Source organism: Colletes latitarsis, chromosome 11, assembly GCF_051014445.1.
Source record: "Colletes latitarsis isolate SP2378_abdomen chromosome 11, iyColLati1, whole genome shotgun sequence".
NCBI lineage: Eukaryota > Metazoa > Arthropoda > Insecta > Hymenoptera > Colletidae > Colletes > Colletes latitarsis.
In genome coordinates this window covers 25221775-25236924 of record NC_135144.1, presented here as the reverse complement: position 1 = coordinate 25236924, position 15150 = coordinate 25221775, and the positions used below count along the sequence as shown (strand labels likewise).

General features: G+C 35.3%; 2 protein-coding genes across 7 annotated transcripts; both read left to right on the top strand.

Annotated features, from left to right (window-relative positions):
- The first annotated feature begins 26 nt into the window (after positions 1 to 26).
- LOC143348005 (uncharacterized) lies at positions 27 to 3538 on the top strand. Of its 2 annotated transcripts, none has more exons than XM_076777740.1 (7): positions 27 to 388; positions 506 to 672; positions 956 to 1112; positions 1193 to 1768; positions 1843 to 2133; positions 2239 to 2514; positions 2876 to 3538. In XM_076777740.1, the coding sequence occupies exons 1-6, from the start codon at positions 322 to 324 to the stop codon at positions 2508 to 2510; spliced, it is 1530 nt and encodes a 509-aa protein (XP_076633855.1). In that variant the 5' UTR covers positions 27 to 321; the 3' UTR covers positions 2511 to 2514; positions 2876 to 3538. The 2 variants fall into 2 exon arrangements, with proteins under 2 accessions (XP_076633855.1, XP_076633854.1); XM_076777739.1 differs by having other exon boundaries at positions 29 to 388; positions 2239 to 2474.
- A 243-nt stretch (positions 3539 to 3781) lies between these two features.
- On the top strand, positions 3782 to 13370 carry Raptor (regulatory associated protein of MTOR complex 1). Of its 5 annotated transcripts, none has more exons than XM_076777076.1 (23): positions 3782 to 4161; positions 4253 to 4355; positions 4681 to 4922; positions 4996 to 5142; positions 5211 to 5395; positions 5477 to 5536; positions 5631 to 5731; positions 5807 to 5940; positions 6036 to 6419; positions 6501 to 6575; positions 6657 to 6914; positions 6982 to 7125; positions 7214 to 7469; positions 7565 to 7606; positions 7788 to 7933; positions 8026 to 8123; positions 8194 to 8302; positions 8382 to 8545; positions 8631 to 8801; positions 8882 to 9123; positions 9202 to 9360; positions 9550 to 9832; positions 10920 to 13370. In XM_076777076.1, exons 1-23 carry the CDS (start codon positions 4003 to 4005, stop codon positions 11113 to 11115), a joined length of 3858 nt encoding a protein of 1285 aa, XP_076633191.1. In that variant the 5' UTR covers positions 3782 to 4002; the 3' UTR covers positions 11116 to 13370. The 5 variants fall into 5 exon arrangements, with proteins under 5 accessions (XP_076633191.1, XP_076633189.1, XP_076633188.1 ...); XM_076777074.1 differs by having other exon boundaries at positions 9196 to 9360; XM_076777073.1 differs by having other exon boundaries at positions 8882 to 9135.
- Positions 13371 to 15150: the final 1780 nt, after the last annotated feature.

Below are 15150 nucleotides of genomic sequence, written 5' to 3'. Positions count from 1 at the left end.
CTTGCGTAGGAACTAAGGAAGTTCGTCGTTACTAGTGTCGTCGTCGACGCGCTAAATTATGCCAAATTTGGCCACATTGGTGCATAGTATTTGTGCGTCTCTGTCTATTCAGTGAAAAATCGGACTTTTGCAGTGTAACTTTCTTTCGCTCAGCGGGTCAGCAGCCTTCTAGATTGAATCATTTCGTCCTTGTCCTTCGTGTAGCATGAATCGTTGTCACCGGGTATATGTCGTATATACGTGCGCATTTAATTGTAACATCGATTGAAAATAAATTCACGGGGTGTAAATATTCTTCAAAATAAATGTGATTTCTTACCAATGCCCAAAATGCAAGTAGTGCATTTTTCTTGGGTTCTTATTTGGTGTCTTATATCTGTGCTCCCAGGTATTTTAATTAACTTTTAGTGTAATATTATTTTAGTACTAAAATTATGTGCGCGTATAATTATAAATTTAATTTATACCTAATTTCAAGCATGTCATCAACTTCTTTGTGTTGTAGTTACTCTTGCTGAATATAATATCACATTGTCCCATGATGGCCCAGTAGTATTAGGCGGAACGATAACATTTAAAGTTGATATTTACGAAGAAAATGGTGAAAGACCATCGGGAACTTTTAGGTATAAATGGAGAGACAATGCAATGTTTCCTTCTCATGAATATGAGGTTAGTTCTATCGTTTTAATATTGTAAATTTTCTTTTGATGAATTATTAAACATACGCAATATTGCAATTTTAAGAAAATTGTTACAATGAATAAAAGCATTTGTGTCTATTGGTCACCAGTAACCAATACGACTTAAACAGAAAAACTATTGGTGAATATCGTTATGTACGATGGTACTCAATGTGCAAAATATAATATTTTTTATATTTGTACATTCGTATATAAATTATTTTCAAGGTTTGTTACATTTTAAATAATATTTGGTTCTTGTTCTTCTACAGACAGGAGACACATCAAACACGACAACATATTGGACTGTAAGTTATCCACGTGGAAATTATAGCGTCGGTGTATATCAAGTTGAAGTAATTGTTCGCATGTGGTATATAACATGGTGGCGGATTGTTACCAGTACTCGGACTAGTTTTTATGTTACTGGTAAGTGAAAAAATTTTTAGGCATTTCAATACTAATTTTTTATTTAATATACATTATTTTAACATTGTGTATTTTTACAGAGTTCCTTAATGGTGATATTGATATTATACAACCTAATAAGACATTGGAAAGTACTTATGTTTCCTCCGCATCTGAAGCAAATATGACAATAACTTTGCGCGAAGGAGATATGGATTATTTGAAGAAAGCAACAACAGTATCCATATTTTGGTTTATAGACTGCAAATACTATGGGCAGACAAACGAATTAACTTTCCCTTATAATTTTACCGATCCTGACACATCACATGTTCTGGAAGCTTTAGTAGTTGCATCGTATGAGTCTCCAACAACAACTATTTCTCCTCCCACAACAACCATGTCTTCTATTACAACTGTTCCGTCTGTTGCAACTATAATAAATAATACTATATTAAATACAACTACAGAAGGTGTAGCAACTACTATGGCATCTAATACTAATGTATATATGAAATCAATATTAACAAGAACGCCAATACCGGCCAATACTACACAAAACACTAGCATTGCAGACATAAATGCCTATTTACCTTACATCTGTTCAAATTCCTCAATAATTCCTCCAGATCCTAATAAAACTTACGGTCATTTTACGAAAAGAATTAACGTTCGTGGTAAGTAATCTATCGTATAGTTTGTCAATGCATGCTTGAGATAAGTTACGATATATTCAATTTTTAAATTGTAGCACCTATAACGAATATAATGGTAGAGGGTACGAATTGGATTCAGCCATGGGATATGCTATATCTTAATGTAACCTGTAAAGGTTCCGGACCTTTTTACAAGTGCCTCCAATTTCATCGTGAAAAATACAATGTTACAGGGAATGAAACGTGCGTCAATGGAATTCGCCTTCATTCTTGTAATTTTTCTATCAGACACTTTTTTTTGGAGCCCAGTGTGTACACAATATTAATTATAATGAATAACGATGTCAACAAGCAAATCTATCCTTTGACAATAAATATTTATAAAGGTATATGCCACTACAGATATCATCAACAATATTGATTTTTACTATATCGCGAAATCAAAATTATTTTTCTCCATTACAGTTATACATACATATTCTTTTTTACAGTACTAACGAAACCACAATTGTCGGTAATTGTTGTGCCCGTTACTTGTTCGCTCGCTGCTGTGGTACTCATTGTCTTTGGCTTTGCTTATTACGTACAAAGCAGAGCAAGATTTACGGTAGAAGTTGCAGATTTTGACTTTGGTCAGAATAATCCAGAGATGGAGTATAAAACATTTACAGAACGATTGCGAGGCTCGTTCAATAACGCCATAAGACCAGGAAACAATCGGATAAATGTACGCCTGCCCTATTATGGCAGCATGAATCACTAACAAAGTACAGATTGTGCAAACTACATAGTCTTTCATCGCTATTCGTAATTTTCATTGCATGCTGCAAGATACATTCGTCGCAAGATAGATCACATTATCCATTCTTACTCTCGTAACATATTTATTGATACATTCTGGCTCTCTTCATTTTACTCTCATCCATAATCGTTTTCTTAATTGCTTTTTTAATTTCATACCATGTTGAATAGTTTTGTTCTTTTTTATTTTATTTCATTTATTTAGATTTTATCTATAGAAATAACTGTCGTAAATAGCATGGTGCCTGCACTGCATTAAAATGTATATATTATTTTTATAATAATAATCTTACGAAAGTAATTAATATTTTATACGTTCTTTTCCAGGGTTACAAACATATTAGTAATCCTGAAACTCTTCAATGAATTTCAGAGTGCGAGTTAAGGCAAGAGCTAAATAAAATAAGCTAAAAAATGGTTCACTTAATTATATCTTACAGTATTTTTAGGTACCAAATAATTGAAAATTAATACGATCATATAACTCCTTGTATGGTTATTTTAAACGTTTAATGAATAAATCAAGATTGTACATAACATGTAAAGATAACACTAAAACACAAACAAACACACACATGTATAGGCTGTGAATACAATATACAACAAAATATTAATGTCGTTCTTCATATTTTGAGAATGTGAAATGTAGATGTTCTCTTTTTAAATTCCAACTGTGCACTATTAAAGTTATACACTTCGTACTTTTAGTACGTTTCAATTTTTGGTAATTGTATTTACAAATCATTTAATTATCATATTATAAAATAAGTATCAATATATCGACATATGTAGATTACCTATTTAATAAATTTAGTCAAATAGGGAAGCATGTAAACGGTTATATGAGTAATAGAGCGAAACAATTCGCTGTATGTGCGCACGTAACGTACACACTCTTATATAAGTATATATATATATATAGTATGTATACATACAAATAAAGATTCTTTAGTAACATTTGATATTAAACTTAATAAAACATATTACAAAGATTGAATAATTAGATTTTGCGATCTCTACAATTTTAATTATAAAGTAATTTGTTAAATAATGTTTAACGAATAAAATCAGTTAACGAATACGAATGTTTGGTACCCTTTTTTATCTTTTATTAATTTTTTTTTATCATTGTTTGTAATTTTAACGAAATTTTAATTAATATACATATTAGGCGGTACCATCTGGATACTATTATTACACCAAATGATCTTTATCCACGCGTTGGTGAGAGTTTGCTATTGGTAACGTCGTCAGAGATGTAAGATGGCGGCCGATGAAGTAAACTTACGAAACTGTGCTCTGTTAAAATATATTTGTGCACTTGTCGGGTATTGAATATTGTCAGTTGATAGTTCAAATTAACATTTATTTCCTATTGGTCCGGGATCGTTCGGAATTGAAGTGTGTCTTTCGTGGGATCGTAGCAGAGACTTTTTTCGAGTCGCTAGCTTACAATGTCAGTAACTGCTTCAAAGCCATGCCACGAGGAAGAGAATTCACGATTGACAGAGGAGGATGATTGGAAAATGCAACTCGCATTTTGCAAACCACGGCATACAGCAACGATCGAGGGTGTAAACTGTATTACACAAACATGGAGACTGAAAGAACGGGTTTGTTTTTTCTTTTCCTTAGCGATTGCATTTTGAAAAATTACGTATTTGACTCTGTACGATGATTTTCTAAATTAATATTTTTTTTTAGATGAAAACTGTGAGCGTGGCTTTAGTTTTGTGTTTAAACGTTGGTGTTGATCCGCCAGATATTGTCAAGACACAACCGTGCGCTCGCCTCGAATGCTGGATCGGTATTTATTCTGGTTTATTTACACCCTCGCAATTCCCGCTGCCATTGTCATTATGTAATGCAATTTTGAGGTTATACATGTGTATGACAACAGCTTCTAAATAAATGCCATCTCACTAGATAACTACCAGATGGCGCTAAATTGACCACTAATTTAAATATTACTTTTTTTCCTTTATTTGACGTTGTCTAATGTCACATAGAGCCTTTTGTAATCTCAATTTTTGCAGTTTACAAGATGTAATTGAAGATTATTGATTTTTAAATGTTTATTATGTCGGTAAATGTCTTTGTCAAAATTAAAATAGTTTTTCTTAATTTTGCAGATCCATTATCGGTGAGCCCATTAAAAGCTTTGGACACTATAGGTTCTAATTTACAAAAACAATACGAACGATGGCAGCCAAGAGCTCGTTATAAACAGAGTTTAGATCCTTCGGTCGAAGAAGTTAAAAAGTTATGTACTTCCTTAAGGCGAAACGCGAAAGAGGAAAGAGTTCTATTTCATTATAATGGGCATGGTGTTCCTAAACCCACTAGTAACGGTGAAATATGGGTATTTAATAGGGTTAGTTAAATTACAAAATTCCCTTGATTTTGTAGTTCGATCGGGATATTTTTAACGTACGTTCTTGTTGCAGACATATACACAATACATTCCTTTGTCTGTATATGATTTACAGACATGGATGGGTGCTCCAAGCATCTATGTATATGATTGTTCTAGCGCAGGTATAATTGTAGAGTCTTTTCAACAATTTGCGGAACAACACGAGAAGGAATACGAGGTCCTAAACTTCTACTTATGCTTCGATTAAAAGTTACGTTTGTATATATTGTAAAGGTTGTTTCACAGATGGAAAAGCAGGCAGTTCAGCAGAACAGGGCCACTGGAGTCACAAGCACCACAGTGCCATCTTACAAAAATTGTATTCAGCTGGCAGCATGCGCAGCTAATCAGATTTTACCTATGAATCCAGATTTACCAGCAGATATATTCACATCATGCCTTACAACTCCAATAAAAATTGCATTGCGATGGTGAGAAGAGAAAAAAGCAAGAGGCATCGCGATTAATATGTTCTTCCATATGAGATTAATTTTTGTTCATTTTTCGTACAGGTTTATAATGCAAAATACATCGAAATTGGTACCAAAAATATCATTAGACTTAATCGATAAGTAAGAGTATTTTATACTGTTGTAGCGTATGTGCATTAAATATTTCGTTTTACGAAACGATCTAATTGTATAAATTATGGTAAATGAATTTCAGAATTCCAGGACAATTGGCTGATAGAAGAACGATGTTAGGAGAACTTAATTGGATATTTACAGCAATCACTGATACAATAGCTTGGAACACTTTCCCAAGAGGTACGATAATAGTGTTTAATTATTTTTAGTACGCAATAAAAGACGATGTATAATATAAATATAATTATTTTGTAGATTTATTCCAGAGATTATTTAGACAAGATTTATTAGTTGCTAGTTTGTTTAGAAATTTTTTACTTGCCGAGAGAATACTTAGATCGTATGATTGTACTCCAGTTTCTTGTCCGAAACTACCACCTACTTATCAGGTAAATATCGCTGTGTAATGTTTTTTAATAGGTCATCTTATTCGTATAATTATTACTATATGATTAACGTATTCATTCTTTCTCGGCGAATTTAGCATCCTATGTGGCAAGCATGGGACTTGGCACTTGATCTCTGTTTAGCGCAATTACCATCTATTCTTGAAAATAAAGATCAATTTGTCCACTCCCCCTTTTTCGAGGAGCAACTCACAGCCTTTCAAGTATGGCTTACTCTAGGTTCGAAAAATCGTAGTCCTCCGGAACAATTGCCGATAGTACTCCAAGTCTTATTGAGTCAAGTTCATAGGCTAAGAGCATTGGAATTGTTAGGACGTTTTCTTGATCTTGGCCCGTGGGCTGTGAACTTGGCTCTCAGCGTAGGCATTTTTCCATATGTTTTGAAATTACTTCAAAGCAATGCTAGGGAATTACGTCCGTTGCTCGTTTTTATTTGGGCGAAAATCCTTGCAGTTGACAGTGTAAGTCTTAATACCGGATAAAATTTTGTTCTCCATCGTCATCGATTAACTGTGGTAATCTTGTTCACATTTCGATTACAGACTTGTCAAACAGATCTTGTACGCGATGGCGGGCACAAGTACTTTCTATCTGTCCTTCAGGATACTTCAGTGCCGGTATTATTACATTCAATTCTAACGGTTGAGCTTCTTAAAAGTTCAAGCTTTTTTATATGATTTTCTTTTATTGTATGTCAGAGCGAATATAGGACATTAGCAGCATTTGTTTTGGCCAGTATTGTAAATGACTATCGACAGGGTCAAGTAGCTGCTAATCATGGTAGCCTTGTTTCAATCTGCTTGGAACAACTCGGAGATTCGAACCCTCTATTGCGCCAGTGGTTGTGTTTGTGTCTTGCAAGACTTTGGCATAATTATGACAAAGCAAGGTGGTGTGGCGTTCGAGATATCGCACACGAGAAGCTGTTTACATTACTGCTGGATTCAGTTCCTGAGGTATGAGATATATGTGATTTACTGACATTTCCATTAAACGATAATAATACATCACATAATTGCATAGGTTCGAGCAGCTAGCGTTTATGCTTTGGGTACATTTATAAATAGCGTAACTACACGGAGCGAACATGCAAATAATATCGATCAAATTATTGCTATAACACTCATTAATACAGTCTCTCATGATATGTGCCCTTTAGTTAGAAAAGTATGTAAGTCCATTATATAATACGATGCTGTATCATCATTATAGAATTGACTTTTTTAATTTTAAGAATATATGAATTCTTTTACAGGAATTAGTAGTAGCACTTCAGTGGATGGTTTTACACTTTGAAAATTCCTTTGTAACGTTAGCTTTAGCTGAAGAGAACAGTCGGAAAGATCTTGTCGTGGAAACATTGTCGCCATTTAGCGGATTGAGACGCATTAGTTCTAGGGATAGATTAAAAATGCTTTCCCCTAATAATACGTACAGTGTAGACAGTACGGATGGATTTGGCCAGGATCGTATTAAGAGGGTGTCGTCGTCGTCGTCTATTAGTAGTTTAGGTAAGTAATAAAATATGTCGCGACTAGCTAGAGTTACTAGCGTTACTGTCGGATTTTGGATAACAATTCCTTATATTGTTTCATTCATGTACCAGGAAATAATTGGGAGTTCGTGAGGAAACCTTGCGAGTCACTTGGTAATAATGATTGGAAATTCCATTGCATGTTCGTACATAGTCCATCCTTCATTTTTAGATTTTGTAATTTCTTATTTTTAGCTAACTTCGCTATTTTATTATCTAGTAGCATAATGTCGTAAAGTTCAGATATCTTCGACATTTAATAAAACTGTAATGAATTGCGATTTATTGGTTGTAGGGCACAGTTCTCTCGGGAATTTGCCAAGTCTTTCCTATGGTAGCGTGTATATGAAACTGTGGCATGGATTATGCAGCCTCGATAATGATCCTCATCCTGCGGTTGCCTCGATGTCCCAGAAGGTCACCAATCATATTCGAAATCAGGTAAACACGACGCTCTGGTAATATATAATTATGGTTATGATGCTTTGTGTTAAAGGTTTTCATGAAATCGCAATGTTACATGTTTATTACAGGTTAAAGAATCTTCTATGCCTAAAGAAGGGATTGAAACGAAAATATCTTCGTCGTTATCTCTTCCACCATCTCCCTCGAATCGTACAACTTACTTAAGGTCAGTTGATCTTCAGTTAATTTTGTACGACACTTAAGACTTTTACTTGATTTATATGTATTTAATAAAGCACTAGCAAAGGAGAATCACCACCTACGATAAGCTCTGGCACAGATTTATTGCGTTCTTCGAGAGTACAGTCACATAGCAATCGCTCTAGGAAACCAATTCCTAATACGGTAAGAATAATCATATAAAAATAACAGAACATACAATTTCGTTTATATTTACTAGCATTTTATTGCTATTCGATTGCAGATATCGGAGGAAGCGGATGAAGTTGCTGGAATTAAAACGCCACTAACGACTTCGCAATTTGTTGAATGGAGTTGTGCTCAGTTTGCTCAGCCTGTTAGTTTAGAGAGTGAAACTGAATCGATGAGTGATATGGAAAGTAGAGCTCATTACGAAAGAGAATGGCGGTAAGCATTGATAGTATTAACAAGATCTCGCGTAGAAATTTCAGAATACCGTTTAATGAGAAAGATTGGAATTTTGAATGTTCAGTTACCTAAGAAATAGACGACAAAGGCGCGAGGCAAGGGAAGAACAGCTACGAGCAGTACAAAGTAGGGTAGAATCGCAAGTATTCCATGCGAGGTGTCCACATTCCCCAGAAGTTTTAACGTTTCATCCGTTCGAACCTCATTTGGCTGTAGCATTAAAAGATTTCTTTGGGTATTTAAGTTTTGTAGCTATAATATATGCTAACTGTTCTCTAAAATGAATCTGTATTTAATAGTATTGTCCATCTACAGAGTATGGGACTGTCAAACCGGTGCAAAGTTAACTTATTGCGCAAGTCGTGGTAATAAAATGTCGCGCATTACGGCTCTTGAGTTTATCAATGCTCACGATGTGACTTTGTTGATGACTGGATCCGATGATGGTTCGGTCAGAGTATGGAAAAATTACAGCAGCACGCTAAGCCGCGATCCGATTTTACTTACCGCGTGGCAGGCACTGGCTGACATACAGCCGTCGACGAAAACAACGACCGGTGCTTATATATGTTCTCTCAAGCGAGAAATTATAATTCGTAATTGTATATGTTAATTGAAATTCTTTGTAGCAGCAGCTGGATTAGTTACAAAATGGGAGCAAAGGTCCCTTACTCTGGCTGTCACAGGTGATGTTCGTATTGTCAGGCTCTGGGACGCAGAGACCGAATTAAAGAAACAAGATATACCGACAGGTGCTGATTGTTGCGCTACTTGTATTGATGTTGATGGCGTAGGTTAGTTGTTTTATTATTTATACATGTACTGCGTTAATTTAATTTCTACGTTTATGAAATTTAAATGAATTGTATTCCACAATCGTAAATTCAAGTGCAAAAGTATTTATATAAAGAACTATATAATTTGATAAAATTTGTAGAAATCGATATAATATGGATAAATGTGGTATTTGAACGTATGTACAGGTGCAATGATGGCAGTCGGTTGCGGTGATGGTTCCGTTCGCTTATTTGATAGAAGATTACCTCCATTAGAATCGAGAGTTATGATCTGGAGGGAGCATACAGCATGGGTGTTGGACACATCTTTGAGAAAATCTGAGAGATCTACACCGCAGTTGTTTACTGGATCGTCATCGGGAGATATTAGAATATTTGATCTTAGGAAAAATTCTTCTGTAAACACTGTACAAATAACACAAGGTATTACAGCACTGGCAGCTCACGAAGTGGCTGATATTTTTGCTTGGTAAGTTTACGTACATTCCGTTAATTAATTCGATCGCTTCGTCCAGCTTTTACGAATTCTATGAACAACTTGAACACTTGTAGAAACTATTTTATACTATTAATAAGTATTTTGTTTGCAATAGTATATTGTCTGTCGCGTGAAATAAAACAGAGTGATATAGGAGAAAGTGTTCCATTACCGGATATGAAAGAATATGATCGTTTGAAAACAAATACTTTTTATTACTGTATAAGAAAACTTCGTATGAATTGTGAACATAACCTCTTCAGTTTCCAAATTAAATCAATCTTTAAGTATGACATAGGTCTTATAGGTACATACACGGTATTTGACTAGGGAAAAATTTTAATGGGGGATTCTAGAGACTAAAATAAGACGAAAATCAAGAATAGCAATTTCTTGATGGAGGATTCGTTAAAAAGTTATTAACAACTAAAGTTCCACCCGTACTGAATTTTTTTTTCGAAAATGCGCAGGATTTTGGGGGTATGTCTATTCACTAAAAATGATTGTAATTGACCCCTCTAGCTAAAAATAATTTTTCCAGAACGATTTGAAAGCTTTGTTTTTCGTCGAAAAATTTAGGCGCCAAATTAGATTTTCAGTAAGGAATTTTTTTCTCGAAAGTGCGTAGGATTTCGGGGTTATGTGTAATGACCAAAAACGCTTATAATTGACCCCTGTAACTAAATATAATTTTTTTAGTATGATTTGAAATTTTGTAATTTTGACAAAAAATTTCACACCTTGAATTTTTTTCTCGAAAGTGGGTAGGATTTCGGGGGTATGTGTGGGACCAAAAACGCTTATAATTGGTCCCTGTAATTAAATATAATTTTTTCAGAACGATTTGAAGTTTTTGAATTTAATTGTTAATAACTTTTTAACGAAGCCTCAGTCAAGAAATTGATATTCTTAATTTTCGTCTTATAAAAAGATAAAAAAGAGTTGTCTATGAAAGAGACAAAATCGCTTATGAGAACATTAATCTTACGAAAGAAATCCATGTTATAATTTCATTGTATAGTCTGTTTATAGCAATACCGAAAACTTCTACGTATATTTGTTATTTTCTATTTTTCAGCGGGTCTACAAATCATTGTATAAGTCTTTACAATACAACGGGTCAACATTTAAATACGATAAAATTTCACGAAGGATTTATGGCTACTCGTATCAGTCCTGTAAGTTGTCTAAGTTTTCATCCTTATCGTGTAATCCTAGCAGCTGGATGCGTAGACAATACTATAACAGCGTATGCATCTGAATCACGGAGATGACTAATAGAAATGGAATTGTTGTAAAATTATTTTCATAAATACTTACACATCCTCCGTACTTGGTACCCTTAGCGTATTAGTCAATAAGAGAAAGAAAAAAGCTAAGGACGAGACGTTGGAGTTTATTTCAAAATCGGAAAATTAATTCCTACTTTTCGATAATTTATGTTCTACTGCGTTTTGCGTTATATAGATTATTTCCCGACAATTAGTTCTCGTCTAAAGATATTAATTATAGCTTCTGCGATCAAGATATTTGTGAATAATCAGAGTCTCTCGAGATGACTACTGAAAATCTCGATAATTATACTCCCGTGTGTCAGTATCGAGCAAAATCTGATTGCATTTGTCACAGTTACATTCTACAAAATATTTATATTATAATTATGCTGTAATCACATTGTAGTTGCAATGTAATTACAGTGCAGTAATCATTGTAAAAGTAATCGTGGCGAATGTAATTTTATTACGTTTTACCCGACACTGCTGCGTACGTTGGGAGTGACATAATTTCTTTTTAACGCAGTTGAAATTTGGTATTTTTAAAAACAATGATGCATAATATATGCAGATGTGATGCAACGAAAAAGATACGAATGTACGTATGAATGTGTTTAATATTTAATGAAGCTTGTAACATATGCAATGAAGATGACTGTGCCATGGAAAATTGGTATCAAGTAGATCGGGGGACAATTCGCGTAATTTTTGTCTTATCTCTGGCAATAAAGAATTCAATGGTTTTTGTAACACGTATCAATCTTTCTCTGAGCAACTATTTTATTTCTCAACACTTTAAATTCCGATAGAATTAAAAAATGCCAATAAATATTTTGTCATAATCAGTACGATATAATACAATTAAGAAAACAAGATATAAGGGAAACGTATTCAAATAATTTAAATATATTATTTTAGTTTGCGACTCAGTGCAATAAATCGTGACAGATTAATAGCAGTGAAAAGTCTAAATAAATAACTCCCAAGAATGTAATCACGGTAAATACATTACTGCTGTATTGACGAACAATTTGTTTTATAAACAGTCTACCTGTTTCTATTTTTAATTTCATCATCATTGAATTTTTCGTTGCGATTTTAAAAGGATTTCTGTAATTGTTAAATATAGTTTTACGTGTGGTGGAGTCTTTAATTAAATAGTATTAATGTTATTTTTAAGTAATGATACTTTGTACATTGTTCTCCACAAACTGTGAATATATTTCTATCATATTAAAATGCGAAAGTTTCGGTAGAAAATGTCTTCTCAATGACGAATGATTTAAACGAATGATTAAACGCTCTCCGTAATTCGTATTCGATTGTTCAGTTACTGTTTCATTCGGAAAGGTATTTTAAGAAATAATACCTGTATGTTGTATGTGTATATTGCTACTTGTGAACTGTTCGTCGCTATTACGATTGTTTTAAAAGAAAATTAACACGTCGGTATATATATATGAACATAATGCAATCAGACTTATATACACTGATAACACGAATATAAATCGCATAAGTAACTAATAAAAAAAATTATGTAACTGATCGAAAAATGAACGTGTAAATATATATGCGTATACAATGTTTCAATGCAATGTTAGAGAAACCATGTGCAGATAAATTTATCTCTTCATTATTATATAATAGCTTTGTTGTTGACGCTCGCATTGGGAGACACGATAAAAGACGTAGATCACCGTGACACTCGGAACGTACGAAATAAAAATTCCTCGATTCGGATGTGCGTATAAGATGTTCCAAGATTTTGAGTTCAACGATATTAAGATATAAGTAAAGAATTCTATAAAATACAAGTCGAATGTATCGTAAATACAATATTTATTTGAACGCCGAAACAAAGAAGTTTTGCTCATGTATGTAGAAGCTTACATGTAAGTTCAATAATGTTTTCTGAAAATGAAACTGATAGACCATTATGCTGTTGCTTTGCTATCGTATGTTTTAGTTTCATGATGTACTTTCAGGCACTTTATATGTATGGTTTGATGCTAATTTTAATAAATGTGCCGAGATGTACTTAACGTTGGAATCAGCATTAATTGTAAAAACATAAATACCTATAACTATCTCTGTATATATTATATACAGCAATGTCGTCGGTGCTGTTGTTAAAACTAATTATTGGAAACGTCGAGTGTTAGAAAGCAATTTGAGAGGGGCAAATTTTATGTATTTTGCACTGTACTCGTCATTGTATATGAACGTCTGATAATAAATACGATATAACCATGTTATTCCATGTAATTTCGTTTCGTGTGGGTGGCGGGGGACATTAAAACGGGCCTGATCTGTCGTCCCCCCCATCACAATTGGACGAAGTGACCACTAGCTGCTGCCAGTAAATTGGTAACAGCTGATAAAGATGAGTCGTGTGGTCACAGACGAGATATACGAGTAGATCTTTCACCCAATGTATTTTTTCGGCCCATTTTTCTGGGGCTCTAGAACCCCATTACCATTTAAAAATGAATTTCAATTCTTTCCCCATAGTCAACTCACATGCATTTACGCGAGCACTACAGCTCAAAGACCTCGAAGGGTCGACAAAGACAAAATGACATATGCCCTCATTCTCGATTCACCGAAGCTGCCCAAAGTAAGTTCGGACCGTCGCGTGGGAGTCGCGAGAGAAAGGCTCACACTTCCCTTCTCGTTCTTCAACAACTAATATCCGACCTCCCGTCAACAGGTCTCCACTGGCCTCTACTGATCGCTGCTGACCACTCCTGGAATTTCTGACAACGTATAACGATTACGACTGGCTACTGTTAGTCTCTCCCAGCCTCTGCTGACCGCTGCTGACCACTCCCGTTACTTCTGACAACGTATAACGATTACGACTGGCTACTGTTAGCCTCTCCCAGCCTCTGCTGGCCTCTGCTGACCACCGCTTATATTTCTGACAACGTATAACGATTACAACTGTGTCCTGCCAACTTCTTCCACCCTCTTCCAGCCTCTGCTGGCCACCACTTATATTTCTAACAACACATAACGATTACTACTGACTTCTATCTGTCTCCGCTGGCCTCTGCTGACCACCGTTTATATTTCTGACAACGCATAACGATTACAACTTGCTACTGCTTGCCCCTGCTGGTCTCTGCTGGTCTCTGCTGGACTCTGCTTGCCTCTGCATGCCTCTGCTGGCCTCTACTGACCACTGCTGACCGTCGCTTATATTTCTAACAACGTATAACGATTACTACTTGTTACTGCTTGCCCCTGTTTGACTCTACTTGCCTCTGCATGCCTCTGCTGGCCTCCGTTGGCCTCTGCTGACCGCTGCTGACCACTGCTGACCACCGCTTACATTTCTGGCAACGTACAACGATTACTACTGGCTACTGCCAGCCTCTGCTGACCTCTGCCAGCATCTCCCGACCTAAGGTGGCCTCTGCCAACATCTCCCGACGTCAGCTGACCATCGCTGACCACTGCTGACCGTTGCTGACAACTTGTGACATGATGTAATATAATATAATATGTTTATATGTATTAAAGTTTTGTATAATGTAAATCTATGACAATAAATGATATAATTTCAAAGTATTCAATGTGTTCTCATCATTTTTTACCGTCCTTTTCCTCTCCAAATCATTCTCTTACCTATAAGATGCGGACCACCTTCTTCGCAAGTTCACCAGCATCTTAGAAATGTTCCAGGAACTTTGGAAATCCGAATTTGACCTTGACCTTGGCCCAGTTTCGAAAGTGGGTCAAGGCCATTCGAATCTTAGAAAAATTCCGGGCACTTTGGAAATCCGGATGGCCTTGACCCAATTTCGAAAGTGGGTCAAGGCCATTCGAAATTTTAGAAATCTTCCGGCCGCTTCGGAAATCCGGATGGCCTTGACCCAATTTCGAAAGTGGGTCAAGGCCATTCGAAATTTTAGAAATCTTCCGGCCGACTTGGAAATCCGGATGGCCTTGACCCAATTTCGAAAGTGGGTCAAGGCCATTCGAAATTTCAGAAATCTTCCGGCCGACTTGGAATCCGGATGGCCTTGACCC